An 18,478-nucleotide genomic window follows, 5' to 3' on the forward strand; every position below is an offset into this window, starting at 1 on the left:
CCTTGGCAGGCAGTATACTGGTCGGTGGATTGGGGTCGTGACGCACCTATTTCTTGGCCACCCAGAAGTCCAGGTCTTAACCCCATGGACTTTTCCTTTTGGAGGTTTATGAAAGAGAAAGTGTATTCTGTAACAATAGAGGACAAACAATAACATTTCGTCAGAAAAATATGATTTTTAAGCGCATTCGGTTTTCCTTATTAAAACGATACCGAATGTGTATTGAAGAAAATGGGGGTAATTTTGAACATTTATTGTAATATCATATTTATAGAGGTTATAGACATTTTTTGTACTTGTTCGTTTAAGCCATTTATTTAGTTGCACGTAATTTTTTAAAGGTTAATGAAATGGGCCGTAACTCAATAAAAACTATTTTTTGAAAAAAGTGATAGGAGGCAATAAAGTTTTAAAAATAATGTGTTAAACTAATGATGCTACAAAATTCATTTGATTTGAACGTACTCAAAAGTTTGGGGGGATTTAGGGCTGCACACCCCCGTAAAATTTTCCTGTGCGCTTAAATTATGTTGTTTCTTTTGTATGAAAAATGCTTTCAGAACAAGAAAGTAACGTGTCCATTTTTATTACCTAAAGTCAAGTCGTTTAGGAGATAATGCAAGAAAACTGTTACAGTCTGTTACAAACTGTTACAGTTTGTCCTTTATTATGATAAGTATTGCCCAGATTTTCTTGGTTGTTTAAATTCTTCTGGCTTACTTGTAACATATGCCATATTTAAGTTGGTAAGTGTTGTATTCTTCTGCTGTTGCATTCATTCAGCGCTATCCTTTAGCTCATATTTAAGTTCATTTTGACTAGTATTTTTTTAGTTTAAGTTTTAGAGGGTTCCTTAGTTGATACCTACTTATATATTTTTTGGTAATTCCAATGGGAGAGCGTAGGATCAGCTATATTTTTTTATATTTTCTGTCTAGCATATATTCTCGACTGATGTGGCTAAGTGCAAATGGCCAATAAGTAAACATTGTACTTAAATTTTACTTGATATAGTTTACATAGTTTGATTTAGTTGTACTTCAACACGGTTGGTGTGTAGGCTGTTGATCCACACTGTTGTTAAAGTGAAATTATGCTACTTTGATCTTGTAGACATTGGGCTGCAACCTCCGGTCGTGAAAATATCTCCCCAGAGTAGGTAGATAATTTATTAGAATTTGCATAGTAGTCTATAACGATTACAGAAAAATTAAAGAGCAGCAGAAGTACAGCGATCTTTGTGGAATACAGTTTAATTTGGACAGTATTCTTGTCACCTATCGTAACTTGTAAATATGTGTTAGGTAATATGGCACTGATAACATTAGTGTTATCTCTGCATAGAATAACGGGCATTTATTTATATTATTCCTACTCGCCACACAGTATCGTCTTCAGCAGATAAATAAATGAAAACAGTAGATATTTTTATTTGCTTTTAAAATCCAATTTCCAAATATTTAGTCAGCGTGAGATCTTAATCTTTCAAGAATCCCAAGATCTCCTTCTACTTATTTGAAATCCCGTTTGTTCTATAAGCTTGTGTTATAGTATTGTTTGGTTAAACATATACACTCGCGATCATAAAATCCGGGTCACCTTGAAAATCACCGATATTTCATTTACTAAATGAAATAATAATAACACAAATACAAACTAATGCATGTTTCTGAGAATTGTTGCGGTTTCCTTTGTAACAAAGAATTCCAATAGTGCCGATTTCGCGGTAAAGTGCACACTTTCCAAAATGAACGCTACCTGTAACTCCGCTTGTTTTAAATGTCTCGTTTGTACTTCGACTTTCTGTTCAAATGCAACGGACAAACGTTTATTATTGCCACCCTTAGTGTTTATTAGTGCCATTATTAGTGTTTATTTTTTAACAAAAATGCCTTTGACTGTTGTTGAAACGGCACAAATTGTTGCACTTGTGGAAGACGGTCACACTCAACGGGAAGTCGCAAAAACTGTTGCGTGAGCCTTTCTACGGTTCAACGAGTGCTTCAACGCTTTCAGGAGGCAAGTTTGCTAACCAGGCGACCTGGCTCTGGACGAAGAAGAACGACCAAGGCACTAGATGACCGTTTCCTTGTGTTTCAGGCTTTACGAAACCGGACCTCAACTGCGGTTATGCATTAAAATCGTCTAGAGGAAGTACGAAATCGCAATTTTAGTGTTGCAACAGTCAGAAGAAGACTTCGTTCTTCTTGACTATCTTCTCGGGTAATGGCTAGAGGACCGCCACTTCGCCGGGTGCCTCGAGTTGCACGACTAGCTTTTGCTCGACAATACGCGCGGGGAATTAACGATTGTAGCAAAGTGTTATTCTCAGATGAATCCCGTTTCTGCCTAACTGGATCCGATGGGCGTGTAAGAGTTTGGAGGAGAACCGGTAAACAATTTTCACAAGCTTGCATTGCTCCAAGAATGCCATTTGGTGGAGGCTCGGTCATGGTTTGGGGAGGTATATCTTCCGACTTTCACACAGAATCACCCTTTATCGAAAATGGGTCCCTAACTGCACGAAGGTACATTACGTAGATTCCGGAAGAACATGTTATGCCCAACATGGCAGGGCTTGGAGAAAACGCCGTTTTTATGCAAGACAACGTGCGACCGCACGTTGCCAGGATCAGTATGTAATACTTGGACGAAGTTGGAATTACGAGGGTACCCTGGCCAGCTAGGTCTCCGGACCTGAATCCTATCGAACATCTCTGGGACGATTTGAAAAAACGTATTCAAACCCATACACCTCCTCCTAACAACGCACAGGAGCTTAAGGATCTGTTAGTGAGAGAGTGGAATAACATACCACAACATGTAATCGGGAGAAAAATTGAGAATATGCCCCGTCGTCTGCAAGAGGTTATTAGAGCAAGGGGAGGCAATACACGATATTGGTCATTGAAATTTCACTGATTTTTTACCACGTTCTGTATTTTCCATTTTTTTTCGTATGTCTGTTTTATCAACAATTTGATTTGTTTTCTGTTTTTTTCAATAAAACCATTTTTTTTCTTTCAAAACAAATATTGATGACAAATAAAAAATACATTACCAAAAAAAAGGTTATTACTGCACCAGAGGCAAAAATATTTAAGAAACTTGAAATTTTCAAGATGACCCGGATTTTATGATCGCAAGTGTATTATATAGTAATTTTTTTAAAAATTTGTTGATCATGGTTAAAAGTGTAACGGGACGGAAAATTTCTGCTATAATATTAATTTTTTCTGGTTGTAAAATGGTGATGATTATAGCTGTCTTGTCCCATTTAGCATGAATGCCGTTAAAGCCAGGGGCTTTCCTGATTTCATTTTATTTGGGGCTACCGTGATTTCCTCAAACGTAAAATGGTTGGAATAAATTTACATTCAACAGTAAATTCGCTATATAAAATAACAATCTTATTCCCAGTAGAAACTTTATGTTCAAATAAACATTTCAAATAATAATATGTTTTTGTCCTAATAAGTTTTAAAGCAATTTTAAAAATTAACTTACAGGCAATATTAAGTAACGGAACTGATATAAAAAATTTGACATCATACTTATATTCCATAAATGTACTAAATAAATTGTAAAACTTTAAATTGTACAACGCCAATGACCCTATGAGGTTGAGGCATAAATAAATAAAAAAAAAGTTTTAAAGTTTTTTCTTCAAAATCCTTTTTTTGTTTTTAAGATCTTATTTTAATTTTAGGTTCGTATTACCTACTAACATCGCATTATTAGCCTAAAACAAGCAACAAGAAGTGTCATCTTGGAAATTACTTCATATTCCATCAAATAATAATCAGAATGCACAAGGAGTAAGTATTGAGTTCTAAAGAAATCATTAAATCAAAAATAAAGCAGCTTTATCTAAGTTTAATAATAATATTCCTGTCTTAAGCCCTCAGTTACATAGGTTGATATTTGGAATTTAGTTATTGCAATACTGAACAAATAAAATTATCATCAAAGGAATAAACTGTTTTACATTAACCTCGTATGTTTGTGCATAACTCAAAAAAAATTAAAACCGGTTACCTTATCCTACGTAACATTAAAAATCATATTACACATTAATAAAAATACTTACTTCAACCGGCTCTATTTTTAAATCCATGTCAACCTCTTGCTCCCTGATTTTTTTCAAAGTATCCATTATCAATCTGACGTCGTCTAAGTCTCTTATAGTCCTTTCTAGTTTTCTGTCCATTTCACTTATGACCGCATACACATAATCCATTTCCCGACGATATTTCTTTTTCATCGCTTGACCAATTCTGTAAAAATCGATTTTATTGGTTTAAGAGTTTAAACATATTTAAAATAAATTTTGATGGAAAAAATATAAAACAAAAAACGATCAAAATTCTATAATAATCTATACAAATCAAACGGAAAAATGTACTAGATTTATTAGAAATTTAGTACTAGGTATTTGAAAAGTTGACTACAACATTTTTGCTGAGAATATTAACTATAAAAAATATTTCTCATGTGATGTGTCAATGGATCATTTATATTAATAAAAGTTAGAGATACAATCATAAGGTGGAGAATTTCAAAAACCATTAGGCACCCTTGTGTGTGCGTTTGGGGAATATTGGACTCAAAGCAATGTCCATTCGTCATCTTATCCCGAATTAGCTTAAAGGCCCGTTTTCACACTACGTCTTATTGTTCGTTTTGTGGGTCATATAAAACGTACGACAAAATGTACGTTTTGTCCAGTGTATACATACTACGTTTTTCCTTCCGTTTTCTATTGAGTTGTGTGAAGTTTGTTTAGTGATTTTTTTTATTATGGATGAAACACGGCTGCTTACTTTTATTTTTTCAACCATCACGATACTATGACTGAGGAAAAAGGGGATGAGGAGGGAAAAGACAAGATGGTCAGGAGAGTATGCTTCTAAAAAGAAGCCAGTATTCCCACGTCTCGTTACTAAAAGAACTGAGAGGCGAACCAGATGACTGGCGCAATTATTTGCGAATGGACACCTCAGCCTATTGTCAATTGCTAGAGTTGGTAACACCATACATATTGAAATAAGACACCTCATAAGAAAAGCCATTACACCCCATGAAAGACTCACAGCAACTCTCAGATATCTTACAACAGGACGCAGCGTCAAGGACTTAGAGTTCACAACCATAATATCCAAACCAGCGTTAAGCTAAATAATTCCTGAAACCTGTAATGCAATCTACTTGGTTTTAAAACAGAACTACTTAAAAACTTTTATACAATTCAATAAATTCCCCGAGAAAATCGTGGATGCATTGCCGAAAATCTGACATTATTAGGCTTTTTTTAAGAAAAATGAAGCGAACTGCAGTGGAACTAGTCGTCAAATAAGTCAAGATCGGACGACTTGTCTGAACATGTATTTTCACGTAACGTTTTATCCTATCAGTTCTCGCAAAACTATGCTTCTCCCATCATTTCTAGGATCTGACCTTGGATTTCATTTCGATTCGACAAGACGTACGTTTTGCTGTTTACATGCCACGTTTTATTGTCTAGGATTTGTCCTATCCAACAAAACGTACAATAAGACAGACGTAGCGTGAAAACCGGCATTATATGGGCTTATTTTTGTATTTTTTTTTATAGAAAAGCTTTAAAGGATTTGGAGATAATCGGAGTGAGGTACAGGACCGAAAAAAATGAACGACAAAGGTCAACGCAGCAAAGACTAACGAAATGTTTAACGCGATTGATGATGATGAAAGCTTTAAAGGAGTGCTCTTTGGTTACATTTTTGGAGTAGGTATGGAATCATATTCCTATTCTAATTTTACAAAGATACATAATGAGGTATTTTTTATTATTACATTTATCATATTATGGACTGTTTTTTGTGCTATTTTTATAACTCTTTTATTAATTCTCATTTCAACTTTTTTTAAATATAATTTTAGATAATAGACTGGGATACAAGTTAAATGCTCAGGAGATAGCTTGACCTCGGATAGAATTAATGCTTTAAAATTGGGAAAACAAATATTACAATCTTAAACTAATACATGGAATAGAGTTGTACAAAACTTATATATTATAATTTTCTGATCTTAATAATTGTATAAGGTTATATATTTTAGAGTTATTGCGTATTGTTGACCTTTTTCTCCGCATATACAAATTGGAGAATCAGTTCAAGAAATTAAAGCAAGGGTAAATATATTACTTCTCAATATTCTCGAGAACCAAGCTTGATGAGGAAATTCGGTAGGTACACTATGTTTTTATAAAATTATTATAGAATGCTGTTATTATTATAGGCTTTATATAACATGCAACTTCAGTGTTAGTATTAAACAAAACAACTCTAATCCAATACTGATCTAATGAAAGATTCATTCAGAAAGGTGGCTATATTTGGATCTGATTCCTGTTTTGTTTCACGTACTGGCCAATCTGTGATATTAAATATTTTTTCCGTTTTCTTGATCAGAGATCTATGTGATTTTTATGTGATATTTTAGGAACGGTATAGTATACTTGTCTCCTCCCATACGGAAATTCGCAGAAGAATAGGGATGGCCAAGAACGCGATGAGTCGACTGTCAAAAATATGGAAGGACCGCTCTTTATCCAAAAAACTCAAAATGAGACTGGTACGGACACTCATTTTTTCAATCTTCAGTTAGTGCCGAAACATGGACAATAAAATTAGAGGATAGGAAAAGGATTGACGCATTCGAAATGTGGTGCTGGAGACGAATGCTACGCGTCTCGTGGACGGAGCACAGATCCAATCAGTCAATTCTCGAAGAGCTAAACATTCAGACCAGACTCTCCTCTCAGTGTCTTGCAAATGTTTTAAAGTTTTTTGGTCACATTGCGAGAAGAGACAATGACAACTTAGAAAGATTAATTGTATGCGGAAACGTAGAAGGACGTAGAGGCAGAGGACGCTCACCTATCCGATGGTCAGATCAAGTACAGAAAGCCACTGGAGAGACGTTTTCCGAGTCCATGAGTGCAGCCCAAAATCGCAAGAGATGGAGAGAATTGACAGCCCGCATTGTAGGAAATCACGATCCTCAGCAATACGGAAACGACAAGAGAGAGATAGTATACTTGTTGTATCCAGTGTTATTTCGGTGTGAACGCTTTTCTTTTTTTTTTTTCGTAATAATTAAGATTTTTTCGTTACACCATTTACTAAGCTTCTTATATGCTTTGATTATTTGTCACATTCAAGGTATTGACTTGGTACATAAATGTAAAGATCAACTTTGTACAGTTTGTATATTTTTCAAAATGAATAGACGTCGTCTTCTTCTTCTTTGTGTGCCGTGCTTGTTTTCAAGCGTTGGTTATCGTCGTATTAACAAGCTAATGAAATGTTTCTCGGTCGGCAGCTAGATGAAATAATTTCTCGACCGTTCGAAAAGACCATTGTCTAATGTTTTGTGGTCCAGATTTTATATTCATAGAACAAAGCAGACTAGACGTAGCACTTTAATACTCTTAGACGATTGGTCAATTACAGACTTCTACTGCAAAATACAGAACGCCGGTTAATAAAGCTTTTTCGTGTAAGTCCTATTCTAGCCGAAATTTCCTCGTCACTTTCAAACCTGCAGTCAATCCAACTATTAAGATATCTAAAGTGTTCCACTCTTTCCAGAATTTTGTTATCTAGTTTTACTATTAAGTCTTCGATATTAATTTTTACGATCACCATCCATTTTGTTTTCTTTGCATTGATTGTTACGCCCTTTTCAATATATTCGTTATTCGCGATGATTATTTAACGCTATTTTAAAAACTGGTTCACACATCCCTGTCTGACACCACGCTTAATAGAAACTTGTGCAGAAACATCCTTATACACCTTAATACAAGTGGTCTAAAAAAAATTTAAGCAGTCTAATGTCATACGTGTCCAGACATACTGAGTCCAAGCATTGAAATAGTAGTGTATGTGGTACTCTATCGCTGTAAATAGACGTATACGCCTAATAAATATCTTGGACAAGTTCTTCGAGACTCTCGTGAAGGCAAGGCTGGAAGAAAGGTAATGGTAAAGGTGGGATATCCGACCGCCAGTATGTGTTCAGGAAAGAAACAATCTGTGAAAGATGTAACATGCAGAATCAAGAGGGACATATCCATTTGAAGGAGCAGATGAATGGTGGCTTTCTTCCTCGATCATAAAAATACTTTTAATAGTGCTAGATGGAAAATTATCGTCAGACTATTGGGCCACGTTGAGATATCTGCCTGTTTGCGTAACTTGGTGGGGACTACTTCACAGATAGACATATCAAAATTGCGAAGGGGTAACTCTATGAAGACTATGGCGGAAGCGCTACAGGGCTCCGGCCTTGAATTATTGCTTTGGTATGTTCTCCATAGCGAAGTTAAAAGAAGAGGTGAAGATCAGGTCAAACTAAAATCAGGCAACATATTCCACTATAATGGGGAAACAGAATCGACAACTGGAGGAGTAGGTTTATTAGTTCACAAAAAATTACAGAAAATGATACAGAGCATTGGCTGCATTTCCCCAAGAGTTATGTATATAAATCTAAGACTAAATAAGAGATACAATCTGAAAATAATCCAGGTATACGCCCCCACCAGCGATTATGAAGATGAGATTGTTGAAGCCTTCTATGAGGAAATCGAAAGAGCAAAAGAGCAGGAACCGGCCCATTACAATCTGATAATGGGAGATTTTAACGGGAAACTCGGAAGGAAAAAGGACGAACAAGAAGTAGCAATCGGAGATTTTGGAATCGGAGTAAGAAACGAAAGAGGCGAAATACTTACCAACTTTCTACTGCAACACAAACTGTATGCAATGAACACCTTTTTTAAGAAGAAACAGAGTAGAAAATGGACGTGGGTTAGTCCAGATGGAAGAACTAAGAACGAATATGATTATATAATAACAGACAAAAAGCAAATTATTCAAGATGTCACTGTACTTAATAAACTATCAGTAGGAAGCGACCACAGACCAGTAAGAGCTAGAATAACGATAAACCTACAAAAAGAAAGAGCAAAGATGATAAACAGTGGCAAACGCATAGTTTGGAATTCACCAAATCAGCCAGAAGCGTACATAAAAAATATAGCAGAAACTTTACAGAGTAATAATCCCAAACCTCTAAGTATCGACGATCATAATAAATTAATTACAGACTCGGTTAGAAACGCACAACTCAAATTTTGCAAGAAAAATTACACCAAAAGTGAAAAGATTAGCAAAGACACAAAAGCTCTCATGGAAATACGACGAAACCTAAGCGAGAAAGAAAAGGGAAACAAAGAAGAATATAGAAAACTAAATAAAAGAATTTCAGCGGATATTAGAAGAGATATAAGAAGATATAATACTAATGTAATTACTCAAACAGTAGAAAAGAACAAAGGTTTAAAGATAATGAAAAGAGAACTCACACAAAGTAAAAAAGAAATATACAAGCTAGAAGATAAAGACGGAAAGGCAACAACAGATAAACAAAACATTCTGAAAATAACTAGAGAGTTTTATAAAGACCTCTATACCAGCCAAAGATCACAAGAAAATTTACCGACACGAGTAAAGACTCTCATAAATCAGGGATCGGAAATACTTTTACCCATTACTGTGTCAGAAGTAAGATCAGCTTTAAAGGAAATGAAGAACCATCGATCGCCTGGTGACGATGGACTCGTTATTGAGGCAGTAAAAGCAGGAGGAGAAATTCTATTAAAATCAGTAAGCGAACTGTTTAATAAATGCTTACATGCGGGTACGATTCCTAAAGACTGGAACAATGCAGTGATAGTCTTGTTACACAAAAAAGGTGATATTACTAAATTAGAAAATTATAGACCCATCAGCCTCTTGACACATATGTATAAACTCTTTATGAAAATCTTAACAAAGAGACTAACACCTAAACTTGATTTCTATCAGCCCAAAGAACAGGCAGGCTTTAGGAGAGAATATGGCACAAATGACCATTTGCACACCATAAAGATCTTAATTGAAAAATGCATCGGGTACAACATACCACTGGTTCTTGCATTTGTCGATTACGAGAAGGCTTTTGATACTGTAGAGTTTGAAACCGTACTGGAAGCCCTAAATCAAAGCCGAATAGATTACAGGTACACGTCACTAATCAAAAACATCTACGAGAACGCTACATCAAGTATACGACTACACGAAGACACAGAAAAATTCAGCTTAGGTCGAGGAGTAATACAAGGAGACAATATTTCACCAAAATTGTTCACGGCAGCTCTAGAGTCAATATTTAAGAACACCCAATGGCAAGATATGGGCATCAATATAGATGGAGAAAGATTAAATCATCTGAGGTTTGCAGATGATGTCGTATTAATCGCAGATAACTTACAGGATACGGTTTCTATGCTACATTCGCTTAAAAGTCTGTCTGAAAGAGCAGGATTAAAGATAAACTTTGAGAAAACTAAACTTATGACAAATCTCGTAATGAGTGGAAATATAACTATCGACAATAATACCATACAACAAACAGACACTTACAAATATCTGGGACACGAGATCAAAATAAACAGAGACAATCAAACAAATGAAATACAGAGGCGAATAGGCCTGACATGGGCAGCATTTGGCAAACTAAGCCATATTCTAAAAAGTTCAATTCCCATGTGTCTCAAGCGAAAAGTTTATAACCAATGTGTTTTGCCTGTACAAACTTATGGAGCAGAGACTTTAACACTCACGCAGAAATCTGCGAATAAACTAAGAGTTATACAACGAGCCATGGAACGTGCAATGCTGAATGTGAGCCTCCGAGACCACATAACAAACCGACAAATCAGGCAAAGATCAGGAGTTCAAGACGTCATCGAAAGAACCACGAGACTTAAGTGGAACTGGGCAGGACACTTAGCCAGAACACAAGATGGACGATGGACAAGACGAATTATGGAATGGAGGCCCAGAAATTATAAAAGAAGCCGAGAACGACCACCGACTAGATGGACCGACGACATAAAAAGAGTAGCGGGAAACTGGCTACAAGCCGCCCAGTGTAGAGAACACTGGAAAGAACTGAGGGAGGCCTATGTCCAGCAGTGGACGGAATTGGCTGATTGATGATGATGATGTTCTCCATAATGAGATTTCGGAGATCAACCTGGACATTGTACTCGAGTCGTCAGAGACGAAAATACTATTGAACCTCTAAAAATCATACAAACAAGTTGAATTTTGCCAAAAATGTCAATTTTATGACGCTAAAAAAAGATGCACAAGTGTACCACTTTTACCCCCGGGCTTTCCTCTAAAATCTATCTTCTATCATTTTTTGTGTAGAATAAACCGTTCTCTCAGAAACAACGATTGAAGCGATCGGCGATTTTAAATGTCAATTACGCGTGCCAAATCAATGCTCAATAAAATTTGTATCAGCTTGACGGTAAAAATTTAATATCTTTAAATATTAAATTTTTCCCATTAGGTTTCTTGTGGCACATTCGAATACTTACTATCCTGAGAATAACCTGTCTTATCTTTATAGAATCTATCGTTTTATATATGTCTAGTGTATTAAATCCATAATATTACTTATTCAGTCTATTTACTATATATATATATATATATATATATATATATATATATATAAAATATAGAAGTATTTTGGTAACAACTAAAACCACATAATTTTATAAATTCCATATTTCTTTAATACTTTTTAACTATCAAAAGTCATTTGATTTCATTTTAACCGTAGATAAAAGTTGATATGTTTTATGTTCTAGACTTCTTTTCCAAAGTTTTAAACAAATCTAAGCATCTTACCTGTGTGTGCATGATTTGATTTCCGTCATTAACCCAAACTTCAGATTCTCGGTAGAAATGGCAAGGCAATTTGCTATAACAAAAGTATCCGGTTCGGTTGACAATCTTTCGGTGAGTTCTTCGTGCTTCCGTAGAGATGATTCAAACTCGGTTAATATAGCAGTCAACAACTCCCGTTGAGTCTTTTCGTTTCGCCAAAGAATATTGTAGGGACGCCATCTTGCCATAAATTGGGTAACTTCCTATATTAATAAATAAAATTATTTAGTTTTTGGTTAAACATTTTTACTTACCTATGTAATTTTGGATGTGAAAATATTATTACTAACAGAAAAAAGTAAAAGAATATAGGATATTGATATAAGAATAGTATTGCAATTCATTTTAAAAGCTCCAATGACACGTTTACAAACAGGAACTTTCGTTATAAGAAATTTTTATCCAATAAAAATGATGACGTTGAAGTCCTTTATGAGGATGATTCCAGTGGTAAAGAAGAATGTTCTTTTGGTAAAACTGAGAAAATTCAGGATACCAATCGCAATATCACCATTTACAACGAGTTTTTGTCGTGTGCATTAGCCGAAAAATTATTAGAAAAGGGTTTAACAATGGTTGGAGCGCTTAAAAAAAATAAAAGAGAAATACCTATACAATATTTGGAAACAAAGCGATCAGAAATTCCGTCCTCAGCATTTGCATTTACGCAAAAGTTGACACTAGTATCACAAGTTCCAAAACGAAACAAATGCATTCTATTCAAATCAGTTCTATGCAAGTTTTTTTCTGTGACGTACAAATTTGTGGTAAATCGATTTTTTTTTTCGTTTTCCCCCCTCTCCGTGGAGTTTTTAGGGGAAATCCCGCGGGTAAAAGTGGTAAACTTTTTTTGCATCTTTTTTATCGTCCTAAAATTGACATTTTCGACAAAATTCAGCTTGTTGGTATGATTTTTAGGGGTTTAGTGGTAGTTTCATCTCTGACGACTGGAGTATCAAAGCTTTAAAAACAGTTGTTTTTAAAGGTTGGAAAGACTTTAGATAAGCTAGGACAACTTTAAACAAACTCTGAAGAAAATTATGAGAAAGTGTCAAACAAAACCTAAATAAAATAAAAAAAACATCAGAAAAGCCTTTTCAAACATTAAGACAGAGTTAAAATTCATCGAAAACACGTGTAATAATATAGAGCTTGGATAAATATCTAGAATTATGAATAAATTCTAGAATTCAGGGATCGAAGAAGAGAATTTAAAAATAATTTAAAAAGAAGAAAATACAAGAATAATTAGAAACGAAATACGAGAAGCTAAAGAGATATTGTTTAGAAGAAAATATAGCGAGCTAGAAGAACTAGAGAAGTATCATGAGAATCATTAAATAGTCGGAATTTACAAAATATCAGCATAATAATATGAGTAGACTAATGGATAGTACCTACTGAAAGAATAATATCAAACAAAACTCAGAAATTAGAAACTTGAAATAATTCCGTAAAGAAGCTGTTTGATAATTATAAAAGGCCGGTGCAATAACCAAACCGTCCAATCAAAACTGAACCACTTATTACAGAGTAGTAAATATTTATTGCGATATCTAATGATTGATAAGAAAGCAGAAATCCAAACTCAGAATTTTGTATCCTGGATATCTCCACTTCATGGTTTTGTTCTAGTTTTACTTATATATTTTTGTTTTTTCTATGAAAAAAAATGGTGGTCAACCGTTGTACCGGAGTTCAATCAAGGAATAATTTTCATGCTAGTTTTTCTGGTAAATAGAGTGTACCAAGTGATAAAAAGTGTCTCAATATTAGGTAGAGGACTTAAAATAATACAAAAATAATGCAGAATATTGTAATAAACAAACAAAAATATAATAATAAAAATAATAGTTCAGGCACTAAATGATATGGTTCACTCACTACGCACTCTATATCACTGTGTTTCTGTAATCCCGTTTTTGAGCACTGTTGACATCGTCTTCGCGTGGTTTTTTGTGGCAAATGACCAGCATTTTGAAAATACACCATGTTCAACGGCCTACCAATTTTGTTCTTGCAGAAAAATCTTTTATAAGATTAGTAGCCAATTTAGATCTATATTCAAGGTGATATATTTCTTTTTTTGTACTGTTACTTTGCCTTAGGGATTCTTTATAAAGTATGTAAGAATTTACTATGGATGCATCAAAAAGGTAATAAAATACCTTCATGTACCATCGACGACTTTTCCAAGCTACTGAGTATATCCACATTCGTTGGTCAAACCGATCAACACCGTCCATATACATATTGTATTCTACAATGACTTGAGGACAGCGGATGTTTTCTTGTTCTCCAGTTTTTGATGTTCTCAAAAAAAATAGTTTTTGCAGGATTATGCATATTGCTGCATACGGTCACAGATTTTGGTCCACTTACTTATAGTAATATCATTGCAAAAAACTTCATCAATTTCACCCATTATTATGTCATCCACTAAATGTGCTTTTGGAAAATATTTTCCAAATTTATGTTTGTCTTACTGTTCCACAACCAAAATGACATAGTTCTAATAACTCACTCATAAGGGAAAGCGTGGTAAAAAAATTGTCAAAGTACAAGCTTGTGTCCCCTTTTTTTAAATACTTTAATTAAATTCAGTACTTTTCTTTTTTTTAACTTTTTTCCCAGAGTATGTTCGTTAATCCTTTCAGGTTCTCTACCTTGATATACCTCAAAATTGATGAGACAACCTCTTTCAGCACATGCCATTGCCCAAATTTTTATACTCCTCTTTATGGGTTTCATTGGAATGTACTGTTCCAAAGTAGTCCTTCCTTTAAAGGCAACAATACTTTCATCAATTGAAATATTTCTGCTCGTAGAAAAAGATTCAATAAAGGTTTTTTTTAATTTTTTAATAAGAGGTCTCACTTTGTACAACTTGTCAAATTCCCGAGTTCCTCTGGTTGGCATTTGTTGGTTATCATTCAAATGAATATATCTTAATATTTTAAGAAATCTCTTTAGAGGGAAAATATTAGTAATCCTTTCGTAATGAAGATTTGGATCTGCAGACCAGTATTTTTTGATAGAAGGAAACTTAAATCATATTAAAATTAAAATTCCTAGGAAAACTTTTAATTCTTCGAAAAACAAATCTTAATTTTTGTTGGCTTGGACAGCATATAAATTTGACTGTGTTACAATGTATTGTAGTAAGGTGTCATTAAATAAAATATTAAAGAAACTTACTGGGTCTTCAGAAGACGGTACCACTTTCGTACCCTTGAATTCTGCATAATTACAATTTTTAAATTCTATAGGTATTCTTGGTTTTTAGACCACCCCTTAAAATCATTGGTAACATCTAAAGTTGCTTCATCTTCACTTGATGATGAAGCATTCATATTTTTGTTTTGAGAAGGTTTTTCGGGCTGGTAATCTCTCATGCTACAGAATCATCTGAATCTTCGTGTTCTAAACAGTCGTAAATTGTAGAATTTTTACGTTTTCTACGTAGAGGCTTATAGTTAGTTACTCTATTCATTTTGGTTGTACCACTTCCAGACGGAGTAGACGGGAGTATTGTAGACGAATTCTGCTAGAAGATCTTTCTGGTGGTGTGTCAAGTTCTACTACATCCTAAGCATCTGAGTCCGCTTCAATCTCGGAATGTTCAGCTTGATCATCCGTTATTTCATGTAATATTATGGCTAATTGTTCAGCTGCAAGGCCCCTTTTCCAATACTGTATATCAGAATAGTTTTCGAACATCTGAAAAAAAACATGCATGTTGTAGTATTGTGAAAAATATTTGCTGAGCACAAATAGATTGGTTCATAATGTACGACGAAAATATACAAAAATGACCAACACAACATATGAAACCAATTTAGTATATTCGTGATGGTTATAAATATTTATATTTTAGAAGAAAGTTTGAGGTTACATTTTTCTTTAATATCATAATATATTCAAAATAATTTTCAATTTTCTTTACTTTTGATATATATATTTTATCCTAAAACTATTGTATAGTATCCTTATATTGGTAATAAAAAACACTTACCTTTTATAGTACTCCTCAATGGTCAAATTTTGAAGAAAAATAACAAAACACATTCAGCCACGTGCTAATTGCAGCCAAGAAGCACACTAGAACCCACTGGTACAAAATTTGTACATTTAATGTTGTATCACTAGAATGTTTATAAGTTAAGTAAACGCCCGGTATCAGAGTCATCTATCCATTACTTATTAAAATACAGGTATAGATATAAATAGGTAGAAATCTGATTTGTACTACACATTTACTCTGGCGAAAATGTGCGGCACAAGGGTAATACCAGAGATACTTAAAGGGTTAAATCAATGTCTATAATATGACCTAAAAATATCAGTCCACTGACTATCCCGCTATTATTAGTTTGATAAAACATTTGATTAAACTATTTCTTAAGACAATACATCTCAAAATAAATAAGAAATGTGAAAATATGGTGGAAAGCACACTATTTGGACTTAAAGATGCAATAAGTACGAGATAGGCCAGTTTTGTCTACACGTTATTTTTCTATTCAGATATACTGTCTTGATTATTGATACAATACGCATTGCTTACCTGCTTCATATCTTGCATACAAGTAGACAGCAGCGATAACGTCTTGACGACTTCCTTGTTCTCCATCACGTGGTTATAGAAGTTCCTCTGCTGTAGCGGAATGGTTGGTTTCTCCTCCGTCAGCAGCCTGTACAGCTTTCGGCGCCGGTTCTTGCCGTCGTCCTCCTTGGTTTTCGCCGTACCCTTTACAACCTTTTGGTCAAAGCGAGAACGATTCACAATATCCATTAGACTCGATTTGGGACCCGCGATTTTTTTCCACACTGAACTCTTCGGTGGGTTAGCCTTATTTACAAAGCCGCATGCCCGTGGAAGGTTGTTATGTTTGAATACAGTGTGTGCGTTTACATTGGAAGAAGTGATGTAATGATTGGTCATTTATAGAGAGTGATGTTTTAAATATTACGGTGGTGTGAGTAAAGTGAGTTTAGAGAAAAGAAAGACATAACATTAATAAACATGAATCAACAGTTAAGACTTATTATTATTTATTGTACGTATAGTTCGTATTTTAATTTCGTCAAGTATTAAATTTTTTCTACTCGTTGGCTGGCTGCTAATAATTTATTGTTTTTATTAAGCCTCTCAGAGGCTCCCTTTTTAAAGTCCATTTATATAGGGTGAAACGGGGTAACTGTGGTTTGGGGTAACTGTGGCACCCATTAATATTTTTTTTAATCAACAAGATATTCTAAAATTTAAAGTACATACTTGTTTAATCTCTGTAGTAATGACTAGTAACAAATTCTTGAGACATCAGCTACCAAAACAAAAATTCAGTTAGCAACTAAAACTCTGCCCGTCATGTTTTGATCTAAGTGAATTGCGTAGTAGTTAAATTTGAAAAACTTGGTTCCGTACACACGCAATGCTAATTTTGAATAAATGCTTCGAAAAGTAAACTTGAGGCGCCATCTAGCGCTGAGTAACTAAGAAAGGGTCCACAGTTACCGTAACATGACAAGTGATCGGTGCAACTGTGGATGGAGATACCGGGGAACTGTGGTTTCAAAAGTTTCCAGGTTAGTTTGTTGATAACTTATTCTTTGGGTGCAAAAATGACAAGAAAATATATTAAAAAGACTAGCAATCGTGATGTCGGAAGTAGGTATTAATAGAGGCATTCTAACTGGCTGTAAGAGATGTGAAATCGGGAAAATATTCACTAAAGAAGGCTGCAATGAAGCATGGCGTACCAAAATCGACACTCGGATTAAAAGTAAATGATTTATGTATGATAAATTAAATTATAATTATGATAAATGTACCTACTAGATTTTATTTTTAAAACAATGGAATTCTATTACAGGTGTGACTGGAGGTGGTAGAGCTGCTCTTTCTAAAGCAGATGACGAAATTTTAACTCCTCGGATAAAAACTATGAGTAAGTGGTGGTTTGGACTATCTTGCAAAGAAACACTCAACACTGTACAGTTATATGTTCAGCAATATAAACTGCAAATATGCAAACGCCCTTTAGAGTGGGGAAGCCTGGTGAAGATTGGTTTCTGAATTTCTCAAAACGCAACCTACTTTCTATTAAGAAACCTGAGATAATTAAAGCATCACGTATAAGACAACAAGGTGACCCATTTGTTTACGATTTCTTTGATTAACTGGAAACTGTTATGAACAATTTACAACTTCAACAATACCCTGCTAGGATATGGAATGCAGATGAAACGGCTTTTAATTATGACCCCAGCCGTACTATGGTTGTAACTGGAATCGGAGAAATAGCACTAAAGCAAACTGCATGCTCAGGACGGAAAACCACAACAGTTGTGGCATGTGCTAATGCCAACGGATCCATATTGCCACTTATGATCCTTTACAAAGGCCAAAGGTTATGGGATAATATGTTTGGATGACTAAACAAGTATTTTTTCGGTGGTTTAAAAATGTTTTTTTAAAAAATTGCGTTGAAAGGCCTGCTCTTTTGATTTACGATGATCATTTATTGCAGATTTCACCCGAACTAATTGCGTTGTCTATGGCAGAATATATGACTATTCTTAAATTACCGCCATATACTTCTGCAATATTGCAACCTATGGATGTGTCTGTCTTCAAG

The 18,478-nt window shown here is 34.6% G+C and overlaps 1 protein-coding gene across 1 annotated transcript in view; it reads right to left on the bottom strand.

Moving 5' to 3' along the window:
* Dhc1 (dynein axonemal heavy chain 1) overlaps positions 1-18,478 on the bottom strand; it is a 283,979-nt gene that overhangs the window by 172,990 nt on the left and 92,511 nt on the right. The window contains exons 17-19 of the mRNA XM_072529291.1: positions 16,405-16,689; positions 11,799-12,040; positions 4,091-4,277 (exon numbers count right to left, since the gene is read on the bottom strand). Coding sequence (XP_072385392.1) covers positions 4,091-4,277; positions 11,799-12,040; positions 16,405-16,689 — 714 coding nt within the window. The remainder of the gene's footprint in view (positions 1-4,090; positions 4,278-11,798; positions 12,041-16,404; positions 16,690-18,478) is intronic.

Source organism: Diabrotica undecimpunctata, chromosome 4, assembly GCF_040954645.1.
Source record: "Diabrotica undecimpunctata isolate CICGRU chromosome 4, icDiaUnde3, whole genome shotgun sequence".
NCBI lineage: Eukaryota > Metazoa > Arthropoda > Insecta > Coleoptera > Chrysomelidae > Diabrotica > Diabrotica undecimpunctata.